The sequence below is a fragment of the Argentina silus genome (assembly GCF_951799395.1).
Source record: "Argentina silus genome assembly, chromosome: 1".
Taxonomy (NCBI): Eukaryota; Metazoa; Chordata; class Actinopteri; order Argentiniformes; family Argentinidae; genus Argentina; species Argentina silus.
In genome coordinates, this window is record NC_139655.1 from 27,483,953 (window position 1) to 27,499,374 (window position 15,422).

General features: G+C 40.6%; 1 protein-coding gene across 2 annotated transcripts in view; it reads right to left on the minus strand.

Moving 5' to 3' along the window:
- Positions 1-14,770, minus strand: part of rbpms (RNA binding protein, mRNA processing factor) — a 28,943-nt gene extending 14,173 nt beyond the window's left edge. For both annotated transcript variants that reach the window (XM_083675665.1, XM_083675666.1), the window contains exons 1-4: positions 14,480-14,770; positions 4,897-4,974; positions 1,701-1,739; positions 6-68 (exon numbers count right to left, since the gene is read on the minus strand). In XM_083675665.1, coding sequence (XP_083531791.1) covers positions 6-68; positions 1,701-1,739; positions 4,897-4,974; positions 14,480-14,542 — 243 coding nt within the window. In that variant the 5' untranslated portion in view covers positions 14,543-14,770. The remainder of the gene's footprint in view (positions 1-5; positions 69-1,700; positions 1,740-4,896; positions 4,975-14,479) is intronic.
- Between the last annotated feature and the right edge of the window lie 652 nt (positions 14,771-15,422).

Sequence of the window (15,422 nt, forward strand, 5' to 3'; positions counted from 1 at the left end):
CTTACGTTCAAGGCATTCTTCGCAGCCTCTGCCTCTGATCGACTGTCAAAGCTGACAAACCCCACTGGCTGGGGAGACAAAAAGACAGAACAAAGGAAAGAAACAAGGTTTTAGGCATAATACTGACTCCGCACTTCTCTGCCTGAGTGACATGTAGTACATGTTTTTTTTCTTCCCTTTGGTAAAACCATAGTGACAGAGAGAGGCAGCACTCGAGGCCTGAACTGTAGAGTCCATGAAGAGTTCAAAATGCAAGGAATGGTGCATAGCTCCCCTATGCCCAAATACGGGCAATAGGGCAGCGAAAGAGAGAAGGAGAAAGAGGGGGTGAGACACAGGGAGGGAGAGGGGAGAAATAGAGAGGGAGACAGAGAAAGGGAGGGAGGGAGAAAGAAGTAGAGAGTAAGGAAGGTGTTCTTTCACCAACACATTAGTGCATGTGTGACACTACATATAGTGACATCACTTTTATCAAGGGTTCAGTCTATAGGAGACAGGTGTGAGGCAGAAACTGAAACAAGGGATAACGGTTGGGTATGGTTGGCTCTCCAAACATACTGTAGAACAACTTTTGGCTATGAACAAGATTCACAATTCCCGAACAAAAACAGGAGAGGGGGTGAGAGCAAGGGGGGAGAGTTCTCTAAACATGCTGTTCTCCAGGGGCTAAGCCACAGTGTGTGTGATCTGGAAAGCTTTCTAGGGTTATGGGAATTTCGAAAAAAGGGGAATGGAAAAAAAGAACGAAAGAGAAAGACGTCAGGAAGCGTACCCAGAATATAAATAGAAGCCCTGAGATCTGCTGCTTGCTATATATGGAGCTGTGTTCTCTGCTGGAATGAAGACCGGAATCGATTGATTTACATTACCATTGTCATTACCATTAGTCAGGATCAACTCAGTGCAACGAGCCAAGAACATGGGAGAGGTATTCAAAACAAAGGCAGATACCCCTGGGCCTGTTACATAGTATGATGACTACATAAGCACAATGATGACATCTGACGTAAGCAAAATAGTTATTTCTCAAAATACTGACTGCTTTCAAGGAAACTCATCTGAGGCATTATGACTTACTTTTGTACATCAAACAAGTCAGCTTTTGCATACTTTCCATCAGCTGATGACCACACTCAATTTCTATCACTGTAACTCCTTTTTAATGAGCGTGTCATCTCATCACAATGTAATGTGGAGTTTAGTACACTGACATAAAGTTAAATTGCCCAACATTCCAAGTGGACACATGCCAAACAACCTCATTTTCAGTCACCCCTAAGGGTGTCAGAGACCGGTTATTGTCAAAACATTCGCTTTGACACCTCAAACTTCTTTCCATCTCCCTTCTCTGGGCCTGCACATCCCATTAGAGTGTCTTTGACTGCAGGCATGCTATCAAAGAGCCAACGGCAAGTTGTTGCAATACCTTTTTCCTTCCCCACCAAAACACTGTTTATTTTTTTTCTTTTCCAGTTTTATCTGAACAAAAGGTGCTAATTCCAAGTTTTAGAAAGAGATTTTCAAAGGAGCAATGCTCCCCCCCATCCCCCAAAACCCTCCAAGGAAAAATAGCTTGAGGTAATGAAGAGAGCCCAGTTGCGTAAACTAGCCTACACAGGAACAGTATTGTGAGGGACTGATTGATGCGTTCATTCATTTGTTTCACTGTGTGGAAATATTGCAGGTTTTATTTTACTTACCTGTTTTGAGGTGAGTTTTATCAAGGAGCCCTCATAGCCCTGAAATAGAGAGCAACACAAATTGTTATAATAAACAGCACAAGAATTTAAAACAGAAATGCTGAACTCCAAAATGACCCCAAACCCCCTCAGCTCTTAAATGATTTCATAGATGTAAGCAGCAACATAGCAAATATTCCAACGAGGTAAGGTAAAGCAATTACCATATTATTATATAGTAATATCATAACTGATCAGTAGGTCAGTGTTTAAAAGGTTCATGGTTGAGTGACGGTAGAGCAGGAGTACTGCGACAGCAGTAGCGAGTCGACTTGACTTTTTCAGATGTTTTATTTGAGGTACTTCACCTCACCTTAATTTCTCATCCTTTTATAATTCTCTCCATTCTTGATCCTGTACTATCTTTTAAACAGTAACCGCTGGTGAACTTCACCAAAGTTTGGTTTACTGCTGCATCTCGAGCGTGCAGAAGTGCATGCAGTGGATGCAATTTGTCTCCCTGACTTTTCAGACGACCATAGATACCTAAGATATCTAAATTAATATTCGGCTGTATGTATTGTTCAAGAGTGTCTGCAATTATCTTTGGTATTCAGCATTAGAACCTTTCTGTTTTCAGGGGTTGAGCCATATGGTGTAATACCCAAATGACATGCCTGCCCATCTCAGCCAGACGGTTACACTGATCATGTCGGTCCCTATTAATTCTAAATTCAAACGAGACCCAACTCTTGAAGATGAATCAAAGCTCTACAGCAGGAGCACAGCCTCCCTCCACACATGTCAAATAACCAACTGGAGACAGTCAGGTGGTCAAAATGGACACAACTTTGAAACTCATGATTGTTGTAGTGTTAGAAGTTAGCATAGAATATCATAAAGAAACTTTTAAACTGACTTCCATCGGAGCGCCACACAGCATTTCAACGCACAAATTGGATAAATCGAACGTGTGCAGGGTACGGCACGCAACGCAGACCCAGTGTTGCATCGTTCGCACAAATCCCCATTGAAAAGCAATGGGATTTCTGCTGGACTACATCCGCATGCTGCAGTCTGTCGCCATGTGCGCCCATAAGCTGCCTAATGCAGTTGAGGTCCAGCGAAGTCCATTGGTCTTTCCCATCCCGTCTCTTGCTATCTAAGGGTTATTGCCTCCTGAGGGCCATGTTGTGCTGTTTATTTGATTCATTTGGAGCTCAGGGACAGTATTTTTTGAAAGCATCAATCAATTATTATTTTTGTAAACCAAAGGCTGCCCCAACCCGTCCTGCAGAGTCTGGTGCCTCTTGACCCTGTTAACCCACATTGCACATCCTATAAAGCTTAGATGAATTACATGAGTGATTCTTTGATTTGTGTGGATGTAGTTAATTAACCTTGCTTTATTTAATAGCATTATTTGAAATTAGGCCACAGATGTGGGTGAGATGGGAGATTTAATTATGACAAAACAGAATGTTTTATACAGATAATTATGGGTAGCCTAAGGGACCGTGTTTTTCACGGACGCGTTTTTGAATCCACCAGCTCTATTTCCTCGTTGTTTCGGCGGAGCACTCCCAAGTGCCCTTATATTGAATTTTGCCCTGCATCAATGTCACTTTGGGCCAAGAAACTAAACAGAAAATTCAAGACTTGAAAAATATGTGACTGCTGTTGCTAGCTACCTTGTCAGCTAAAGCACTGTATCAGGTAGCCTTGCAACAGCAGTCACATCTTTTTCCACATCTTTTTCTGCTTTGAATGCTGCCGTTTCAGGTACAGAAGTGGTGCGGCTCACTTTTTGGTGCGCCTCACATTTGGTGGACACAAGCCCTTAATGTTTATGCAACTGGCTAACTGACATTAGCCTTGTTACAGCTAAAATAAGATCGATCTAGGCCCAAAGACCAGTCTTAACTACATTTATGCAATTGGCCCCAGCAATAGAGACATTTTCACCTTTACATTCTATTGCATATACGTATTGAGCTCCTGAATAAAAAACATGCTCCAAAAAGGATAGCATATGGTCTCTTTCTCCCAGACCCTCCATCCAAATTATGATTATGAATTTTAGCGCTAATGATTAAATATATCAAAATAAAACATTTCCCCTGTTCCTTGTTGCCCATATAAGAGCTAAGAGAGAATACATGATGACTACAACAAACAGTATGAAAGTATATAATGATATTTGAGAAACATAATGGTCCCTGTTAAGATAACTTGATATTTAAAAATGTCCACTCTTCATCTTCCTGTAATTCATGAGCTGATCTGGTATCTCTTCAATTCTCATCAATCTTGATTTTGCCAAATATAGCAAATATCTTTTCAAACATCCTTCACAGCTCTTGTCACCAACTTGTTGTGGCTTTCAGCAAAACTTTGCACGTCTTCACAACTCATGTCTGCCACAGCAGTGGCATTGAGGTGGCCCAATGTATTGATGGCAGTATGAACCTTGTAAACACTGACCTACTGTATCAAGTAATTTAAGAACTATAGGTGTGCTTAGGGGGTAAGTGTGGAAGTGGGGGGTTGCATTGGATTTGAATAACATAATGTGTTTGCTCAATTTGTAGCTTGACTAAATCATAACTAAATAGATAGATAACTAAATATCTAAATTATGTGAAATTTCTTGAATGAGCATATGGTCTATCAACAAATGTTGTTTTCATATGAAAGCGGCATACCAGTATTTTGTAGCAAGCATGGTAGTGTCACAGGTCATAGGTTGCTTATGAAAAACATATGTACAGGCCTCTAGAATCTTACCTGATAGGTCATGATTTACTGCTTTAAACACTCATATGATATAACACTCCCATGCACATACCATGTGGATGATCTACAGTAAGTGATGGATTAGAGACCCTACACTACAATGTGTGTGATTGCTTTGTATTGTGTTTCGTGTGGACTCCAGGAATAGTCTCTGAATAAGCTGCAGGGATACAGGTATGCATGATTCTGTTCCATAACAGCATAGTTTAGTCAGTGAAAACAAACAGCACATTTTATAGGCACAGTGTAATTTTCCAAAATGCAGGTTCCCCATGGATCCATTTTGATTGAACTCCAGTCCAAGGAAAACAGACACTTGAACCCCTGATTTTTCCATTGCCATTTATTTCATCATTATTAATGGAGGCCCATTGATACTAAAAATAGAGACATACCATCCATTTACTATGTATAAACATACCTTAAATGGTCTGAACAGGAGATACAATTCCCGAGGTTTAATATCTAGAGGTAGTCCACTGACAAATAGCGTCCGAACCTGTAGGAGAGGAGACAGAGAGTACAGCGTTCATGTATATTTCATTAACCTTCCGTAATTATAAATAGCAACCGTAACTGACATTAACGAATGAGCAAAGAAGCCAAAATGGAGCCTTGGAAACTGAAAGGGCCTGATAAAGAACGAACATGGTTAGTGTGTGATCTACAATTAAAGCCAAAGCAAACCTTTGAAATACACAACTGATATGATCATCATTTGCCTTCACAAACACACACACTCCTTCCCCCAACACACACTCATCCAACACACACTCCTTTGTGAGTAAATTTGTTTTTGTATGTAATCCATGGCCCAGTAAGTTTTATGGCCATCCTCCCCTGCAGTTTTACCCTCTGTTTTATATTTGAACTCTTCAACTTGGGGGACATAAGTGAGCTGAGTGCCAAATTACGATTTATATGTCAGCTTAGAATTAGGTGAGGAATTTTTATTCTGGTCCTCTTTAAAGATAGGAGTTCTGTGGGAAACTACTTGAGGACTACCATGAGAATGATAAGTAAGTTCTCTCGTTGGAAGGTGGCATTCTCATACAGTATTAGTATAATTTTGACTCATTAATGTAGGATGTGCAATATTTGAGTGGGAAAAAACTGGGTATCCATCAGGCGTACAGTACAGTAGGGGGAAAATGTGTGTAGTTCATCTGAAGAAAGATATTATTATGTTTCATCAGGTTCAATGTCCATGCAAAACAAAATGCTATTCCATATGATGTGTACTGTAAGGGTCATGGAACAAGTGTTATTAGTGTGTTACAAATGCTTATATTGGGTCTCATGAAAAACATATTATCTATGCATCAAGCCAGGCCAATATTCACCTGCAGTGAATATGCCACCAAAGGTAATTTCCAAATTAAAATAATGAAACTCATTAAACAACAGTCAGGTTGCAGAACCGAACTTGCTCATGATCTCTCCACTGTAAAAAAAAAAAAAAAGTAGATTTATAGAGTCTACTCTAGAATTTCAGAAGCAGAGAGTGGATTTCACACCTTTCGATTGAGCACAACAGGAATGAACTGATGAAGCGATAGGCCTATTATTCATCCAAAGTAACGTGAAACCCTGTGCCGATGCCAAAACTGAACCAACACAAACAGAGAAGCCTAGCAACTTGAGAGCTAGCTGGCAAGCTGAGCTACCAGCTGGCCACATTCACCTCTATGACTTTCTTACCTTAGCCACTATCTTATCTGAGCCAAGCCAAACTCTACAGATCTGTCACTGGTGTCTGTCAATGGCAGGTTGGTTTAAATAAACTAATGTGTGTGACTCCTTAAAAGACTTTCAGAGGACAGCATCAGATAATGACAAGGGAATCTCTGACAGCCTATCAGACATGTATAACTGAGAGATAGTGTGTGAGAAAGTAGAAGAATTTGAAAAAAGCCATGGTGTTGGTGATACTTTGACAATAAACTCAGTTGTACAGGCTGATGTACTGTAGTAAGGTCACTACTCAGAGTAGTTTGTAGCTAACCTCCAATCAAACTAGTAGAGAGTAGCTAACCTTTCAATCAAAAAGGTTTTACTTGAGTTTCACTGGTGTATGGTCTATTGGTCTATTGCCATATTTTCATTCTAATCAACTGAGAAAGGTCTGGTTCTACTGTATATGCTGCTGTGCTGAATGTGAATCTGCTTAATCCCTAAGCAAAACTTTTCCCAAACCACCCTGAAGCAGGCTTTGGTACAATTACTTGGAATACCTTGGTAATCTTAGTCTTCATAGCCAAGCTGTCTCAGATGTCCCGGTTTGATTTAGCTACCATTTGATTCCTAAAGTCAATAGACTCTCAAGTCTAAAATGTCCGTACAAGTCAAGACAAAGACTCAAAACAATGAGTTCACTATAGAGACAGAACAATGGGAAATCCCAAACTTGGTTGCACCATGCTCCTCTCCCATTCCTGAGTTGTTATGATGTTAGCTATTGTGATACATGATATGCTGGAGAGTGTCGGGTTTTGGTCTGCGTGTGGGCTGTCAGGTGATGGTCAAATGTGTCAACACTTGTTCACATCTGCTGTTGATTATGTCTATTGTTAAAAGACTGGTGCTCACATGTGTCCCATTTGCAGTGAAGTGAAATATTAAACTTGTCATGCAGTAAACTGAAAAGTTAAGATAGTACTCATTTGGTTCCTGTGACTCAGAACCATTGTTTTTATTTTATTTTAACAATGAACAATGATAAAATAGTTTATATGGGGCCATAAATCTTAACTTTCAACTCCTGCCACTTTTTATTGGATTTTTAGTACCATGTTTTACTAGATCCTCGTGAGTCATTGTGAGTTTCCACATACCTGCTTTCCCATAGTGCTGAGTGGCCTGGTCTGGCTTTGAATCATTGACCATTTATGGTGTTCTCACACACAAACATGCCGCGTACTTCGATCAAAAACAGCAGACCCAGAGCCAGCCAGCTGAGAACTTTACAAACGGCGTACAGCGTGGTTACCTGGCAACGGTTAGCAAAGCTGTGCGGCACCCTGGGCCAAAAACATCAGATCCTATTAAGGCCACCTTCGGTGTGTGTCCCGTGGGAGGAACACACCTCTAATCAGCACTACACAATGCCATGCCCTATGGATGAAGTCATCAACTCTTCAATGATCAAATACAGTGGGTTGCAAACTTCTTGATGCAGTGACCCCCATTTAAATATGCCTGCAATGAATTCAACATTAATTGTTTTCCCAAAAATATATAAAGTGCTAAAATGCCAGAGCCTATAGCTATGAGCAAAAATAAGTCACGCTTCTTGTGAATCAATGGCAAAACTATTGTGTCTGCAATTTCAAAAACATCTTATACATCTCCAACCATTCACCAAATGTCATAAGATAATGTCATAAATGATTATAATCATGAATAAATTACCTCTAAAGTGCATGTAGGGAAGTATCTCCATAATCTCCTTAACTCAAGTGACTCATACTGTAGCTTCAGACAGCTGTTCTAACTTTACCTTGTGTGCTTTTTGGCCATCCATTTTGGTTCAAAAGAGGTGTGCGACCTTGGAGGTTTCCTCCAAATGGGGTATGGTGGGAGAGAACTCTGGCCTTGGAGTTTTTATGGGGTAGTGAGAACTCTGATATTGTGTCTATGTCAGGGGAGGCTGGTGGAGGTAGAAATTGGAGGACAGGCTCATTGTAATGCATGGAACAGAAGCACACGTTTGCTACCATTCCTCTTTCCATTCCTTGCATTACAAGAGCCCGTCCTCCAATTTCTACCTCCACCAGCCTCCACTGGTGTATTTGTGCGTGTATGCGCGCCTGTGTGCATGCCTGCTTGCTTGCCTGCATTTGTGCATGTGAGTACTTGACTTGTCGTGTCTTTGTCTATGTGTCTGCATCTGTGTCTGTCTTTATCCATGCACAGATAAAGGCAGAGAAGTAACGCTTCTTTTTACCATCAATCAACACCTCCACAATAGCTGTCTCCAAATCTACATAGCCCGCAACTACTACACAAAATTTAAATCAAACCACCGCACATCCATATTGAAAAAAAGCTCAAGGCAAAACCAAGTCAACTGTCTTACGTCAGTCTAGCATTTTTGCAAAAAAAGAAGTTAACTGACAGTATCCTCTCCCTTGCCATCTCAGTTGTCACTGTTACGTGTTACTGTCACTCTCAATCATCCCCACTGTTTTGTTCCCATGGAGATTCTAAAGATATTGCTGGACTGCTAGGTGTCCAATGCCCTAAAATGGATGGATCCATCTAAATGATTGTTAATCCTGCCTGAGTCAGGGTTAAAGTGAAAGGTCAAGTTCCACATGAGGGGTCAAAGGTCACAGCAAGGCTAGTGTTTGGGTTGGAGGTTAACTGTGAGGTTGAATACACTCAGAACATCATAACAAAAGCTGGAACAAAGAAAGTGTTTTCTTATTCCCAGAAATGTTTTTGACCAATCACCGGCCGGCTAGACTCAATAAAGTAACTCCTTACAACAGACCTTTAGAAGGTTTACACAAATGATCTAAGCCAGAGCAAATAAGAGCTGCTTTTTGGGGAGCTGTGTTATTGTTGTCTTCCCCTAATCTCAACTGAGCTTGGTTAATACCCTTAGGCCACATCTTCCAATATGTGGTCTTCATTTTCTGTCAATCACCAGGTTTCCATCTTGAACCCAGCGACAGGGCTGTGAGGAGTCATTTAACATGTCTAGCGGAAGGAGTCATTGACAGGTTGTCAAGTAGATAGTCAGTTATCATAAAGTAGATTGTCAGTTGTTGTTGGGGTTTTTTTTGGGGGGGGGGTTTAGTTCTGCTTCACAACAAGTTCCTCCTTCACCCTCCCTCCTGATAAGACTGTCTCCATGAAGTGATTAAACAGCATTCCAAGGTAGTCATTAACACTGGCTAATTGACCTAGTCCTCGCCACCCTTCCCAGGCCTTTGTTACTGCTTAGCCCAACAGAACCCCTCCTACTTTTTAGCAGGGGTTGAATTAGGCATGAACAGAGAGCAGAATCTGCTTTGGAGACTCATACAGTGGCTAAGCATGAAACTCGCAGTAAATATGACCCTTGAAAGTCACATTTCAAGTAGAGTCCCTACCCCCTAAACAAACCAATTGACCCCTGAGGGTAAAGCATTATCTAGAGGAGGGGGGCACTCCCAGCTAATCCAATGGTGGGAGAGCCTGACCCCGGCTCGCATGGATGACTCACTGGCTAAGACTCATGGCTCTCAGCTGAGCAGTCAGCAGTCAGCCTCTCACGTTCTGCCTGGCTCGTTCTTGTCTTAAGGGGTTCCCATGACCATAAACGGGCCTTCTGTTAAACGCTCAGGGTCATGCTTTCACATTATAGGCCGATAAGGAGTTTGTCTGCTGGGACAGAGGGGGGGAAGGAGGAAGGGAAGAAGAGAGGGAGGAAGGAGAGAGAGAGAGGGAGGAGAGAGAGAGAGAAAGAGAGAGTTGAGGAGAGAGCAAGGAGAAGGTTCAAGCTGTGGAGAGCCTTAATGCCAGAGTGAGTGAGTACATGGGTGAGAACAAGGAAGAGAGAAGAAGAGTGGGGTGTTAAAATGTCTAATGTGGTTAATTATAGCATGTGAGTGAGAGAGCATAAGTGGAGGTGAGTGAATAAGCACATACTGTACACACAGCCTAACAAAGCAAACCAAAACGCACGTCTTCCACACAACTATCTGTAATTGATCTCACACATCACAAGACGTGATCCAAAAGTCAACAATGAGGGTCTTTTAAGCAAGGCTGAGTTTCATACAATAGCTCTTCTTTCCGTCTCTCACCAGTGGTCTGTCTAAATGGTTTTTAAGACTTCATACAAGTCTTCACAGTTCTTTTTTTCTCTGTCACATTACACGGTCCCACCAGCAGTTCTTGACGCTAAGCCTTGTTGTCTTTTCAAATACCTCTTGTCGCACAGCTGACAAATGGCCAAGATAAGATGACAATTCCCTGAGCGGTTTTATAAATAAACTCAAACCCATGAAGTGGGGGAAGGGTGTGTGTGTGTGTGTGTGTGTGTGTGTGTGTGTGTGTGTGTGTGTGTGTGTGTGTGTGTGTGTATGTGCATGTGCATGTGCATGTGCATGTGAATGTGTGCTCTATCATAACCAGATTATGGCTCCAGCTACATGGATGCTTGTTGTGCCCCCCTCTGATATGTTCCATGTCACGGAGAGTTAACATGCCCTTTCAACAGACACACAAACACACACAGACACACACACAGAGGAGAAAACACGGCAACTGTACCGGACCCCATCATGGCTTCATTCAACTTCATCCTCATTTTCCTACCACATAACTCCCTGCGAAGATGCCTTCACTGAAAAGGTCATGCTGGCCACATGACCTGCCATTTGAAGAGGATGGGGGGACCCAAAATGGGCCTGCACAATTAAATTAGACTCTGGGGAGGAATGGAGCATCTGTTGAACTCTACTTGCATGAGGTTCCCTTTCTCTCTAAACATTTGTCGTTCTCTCCTTTCATGTCTTTAGACCACATTTAGACAAAAATCAACATATGTGCACATGAACATATGGTCTATAATCAATAACTTCATAGACAGACCCAAAGATAAAATGGGGGTCTTTTCGTTAGTGAGCTTCTCCTTGAAGCCTTCAAAATGCAGAACACAAAACTAGCCCCAACAGTCATGAGCCTTTGAGATCCAAATAAGATCAAGTTTAAATAAGTGTGAATGTCAATCTTGAAGTTGAGGTTAGGATACATGCTGAGGCTGGAGATCTGTGGGTGAGAATGTAAGTATGGAGATGAGGCTGAAGGGTGGAGGTTGTGCAGTTGTGCATGAAGGTTAGAGGTAGAGATTCACTATCTCTTAATGATATGTATGCAAAGATATCTGCTTCTTTGTTCTGTTTGAGAGATGGGCTTTGCATTTGGAAGTATTAAATTATGCTTTAGCTATGCAGGTGATCTCATTGAGAAAGACAAAATCTCTATATATATACACTCACTGAACACTTTATTAGGAACACCTGTACACCTTCTCATGGTGGAGGTGGTGTAATGGTGTGGGGAATGTTTTCTTGGCACACTTTGGGCCCGTTAATACCAATCAATCATCACTTGAATGCCACAGCCTATTTGAGTATTGTTGCTGACCATGAGCATCCCTTCATGGCCACAATTTACCCATATTCTAATGGCTACTTCCAGCATGATAATGCACCAAATCACAAAGCAAAAGTAATCTCAAACTGGTTTCATGAACATGACAATGAGTTCAGTGTTCTTCAGTGGCATTCCCAGTCACTGGATCTGAATCCAATAGAACACCTTTGGGATGTGGTAGAACGGGAGATTCACAGCTTGAAAGTGCACCTGAAAAATCTACAGGAATTGCATGATGCAATCATGTCATCATGGACAAGAATCTAAAAGGAATGTTTACAACATCTTGTGGAATCAATGCCATGAAGAATTGAGGCTGTTTTGAAAGCAAAGGGAGGCCCTACCCAGTATTAGTATAGTGTTCCTAATAAAGTTAAGGGAGGCTGGTGGTGGTAGAAATCGGAGGATGTGTTCATTGTAAAAATGTATATATTACAAGAGAGACCTGTCCTAAGGGGGCAGCCAGGTCTTTTCTGGCATGTCCTCTATTTTTTAAGCAAACTTTGAATATCCTTTGAGAAAGCTTGTCCATACAGGGATGCACAAGTCTGGGGATTAAACCTATACATGGCTGATCCACAGTGCCATCCTCTATCCAACAGCATAACTTGTTTCACATATCCAGCAGCAGCAGCAGACTGTGTAAGCTATGCTGCAGCCCAGCACTAACACACCTGATTCACCTATCAAGTGATCATCAAGAATATGTACCAGGTGTTCAGGTATGAACCAAGCTGGACTGAAACAAAAGTCTGCATACCATGTGGCTCTCCAGGACTAAGGTTTGTGATCACTGGTCTGTAGTAAATCAACCTTTTAATAATGTTTTGAAGCTACATCATTTTACAATGAAGATGGTGTATGAAGCAGAGCAACGTAGCAGGCATGAGAAGCAAACCTTCTCTGAGGTTACCAGTATAAATCAGTAATTGACTGAGTTCTATACTACCCTAAACAGCATCGCAAAAAGTACTGACATTGTTCAAAATTAGGGTCATGGCAGAACGGCAGTTGAACTTTGTCTTTTTATTTTTTTATTGTAGTGCTGTGAAACATAAAATGACATAAAATCATATTATTGCCTGTTTGTGTTCTATATTGTGCTGATGGAGACTATCAAGTTTAGTACAAACAAAAAAAAGGCTTCAGCAAATCACAGGCTTTGGATAAAGAAAATCTTCAATTCATACCTCCTTAGAGTATGAGAGCATTTTCTAAATACGATATGTCTACAGAGATACACTTTCCAAAAAGTGGCAACTTCTGAGTGTTCCTACAAGAAATGTAACTGAGTGGTCAAGAAGATCCGATTTCTACCTCTCTGTGTGTGTGTGTGTGTGTGTGTGTGTGTGTGTGTGTGTGTGTGTGTGTGTGTGTGTGTGTGTGTGTATGCTGGGCTGGCATACAGTACCTTAATTTAGTAACAACCCCCACCATTCTAACAAATATTAGGACATACAGCGTTTCACAAAATATTAAGTGGCCCTGTCTACCATTATATCAATATACCTAAGTAAACATTAAGCTTTAGCTGGTCTGGACAGCTTCCTTATTATTAACATATTTATTAACATATTTATGCCCATTAGATTCCCCTGTCCTCTTAAATGCAGTCTGTATAATCCACCCAGTCCAAGTTTTAGTTGAAACTACACAAGAAGAGAGGCGTCAGCTGAAAAACCGATACCCTTATACTTTACGTCTCCTTCACTGGTATATAGTGAATTTTTTTTTAATGTAAAATGTATGTAGTTCTATAGGACTTACAGTAGGCAAATGTGTAGAACTTGTATTGATTCTGAAATTGTGAATTGAAACACCACAGTAGCCTTAGTCTAGCCTAATACTGAAAGAATTTTGTAGTACTTTCTAAACGATCCATTATTTTATATTATCTAATAAAGCAGTGATGCAAATTGGACTGCATCCACAGTAACCTGAATAGTAGGCTAAAATATGGAATGTTGGGCTATTCATTCATAAGTGACTAATACTTAGGCTATAATCAAATTGCTCCAAGAGAAATAACTGATATAATCTGATATACCTTTCTTACATCACTTGGCTGGAAGGACTGTGGGGTGTAAGAAGTATATAATCTAGAAAGCTGACATTTCAAAGCCAAAATAAATAACCATGCAAACGACACCACTATACACATATTTATGTAGTGAGAGAGATATTAGGAAATTGGATACAAGATTGCACAACCAAGCTTATATTTTAGAAGGGAAAAAATCCAACTGGGTAATTGTCCAGCCTGTAGTTTGAGTCTCAATTAACTTGGTTACATGATGGATATACAATAGGCCTGACATTCATTGTGAGATTTTACTAACTGAAACATATCTACATTGTATCTGTACTCTCCCTTGACTAGAACAGTACAAAGACATTGCCTACATGTTGCAACAGCAATGTTTGAACTAAAAATGCTCCCTCAGCTCTGGTGACAACCAATAAACCTGAATGCATGTTTCCACTATAGATTCAATCACTCTTTATCGATCATGTACTGTAACTTCCCTACTCAATAAGGTTTTCACTTTTACACAAATGTATCTAATTTGTGACCAAAGGTTATCAGGGGAGTTATGGACATAGTTTGAAATGACTATCCATCCCATTGATAGATTGATATTTGATGATAACCAAATCAGGCATAGAAGTTCAAACTCTCATTCAGATCACTAACATCTCAACTGCCAAGCATATCATCCGAGTCTCATCGATGCAGTCTGTCTCTTTCTTATTCCACCTCTATAAGGAAGAACTGTTACTGTGAGGCTACATTGCCTTATAATTAAAATGCAGAAATTAGGTGATGAGGCAAATAGGACATAATGCAGCCATACCTCCTCTTCGTGGTTGGCGAATTCATTTGGTTCGTTCTCCTTTTCAATTTTATTGTTATTCATTCTGAAACAGCTGCTATCACTTTATCTCTTGGACCGTCTTTTGTTTTGTTCTATCTTTCTTCCGAGAACCGATAGAACAAGCCGTCCGACCGCTCCTGTAGCCAACCGTGAGCTTTTCCCTAGTTTGGCGACATTAATAAAATAAGTAAATGGAAAAAGTCAACTGACAAATAAACTGATATATCTTGAGTTCTGGGTAGCCCGTTAACACGATGAGATATTCCTCATTAGAATATTCCCAGGGAGTCTTTCCAGAATCACTTCGCGTCCCGGGCAGTAAAATGAAATAATTTTGTATTTGACTGCACTACGGCAAGACAGACCTTGACTAGGAAAGTTCCCACATCTCAAGGGGGGGTGGGGCGTGGGATAGGGTGTGATGCACCGTTTCTCCGGACCTATGAATGTGTTATAAGGTTTTATAAGGTGTCTATGATTATGACTATGTAAAGTATGTTACCCTTTCGCGCTATATGGTGTAAAATCATTTCAGCTTCTTATGCGCGTCTCGCGTGCGTAAATTGTTTCTCATTCGAGGACACATATCTGTGGCTAAAGACAGGTGTTTTTATTAACAAGTAGGAGACTTTAAAAAAAAATAAAAAAAATGATGGTGATTAAACCAACATTAGGAACGGAATCGTATTCAATTACATTGTATTAGGCTACAATAGTATTATTATTATTATTAATAATAATAATAATAATAATAATAATAATAATAAATGAGGCTACACTTTTTGTTTTATAGAGGCCTGACAGAGTTTTACAGTAGGCTGCTCGATGCCTACTTTTAGGACTCAATTGATATTGATGTTGTGAGCATTAATTTAACTGTCTCTTTGAAATTGCCTTAGGCCCATTGGTCTTTTGAAGTGTA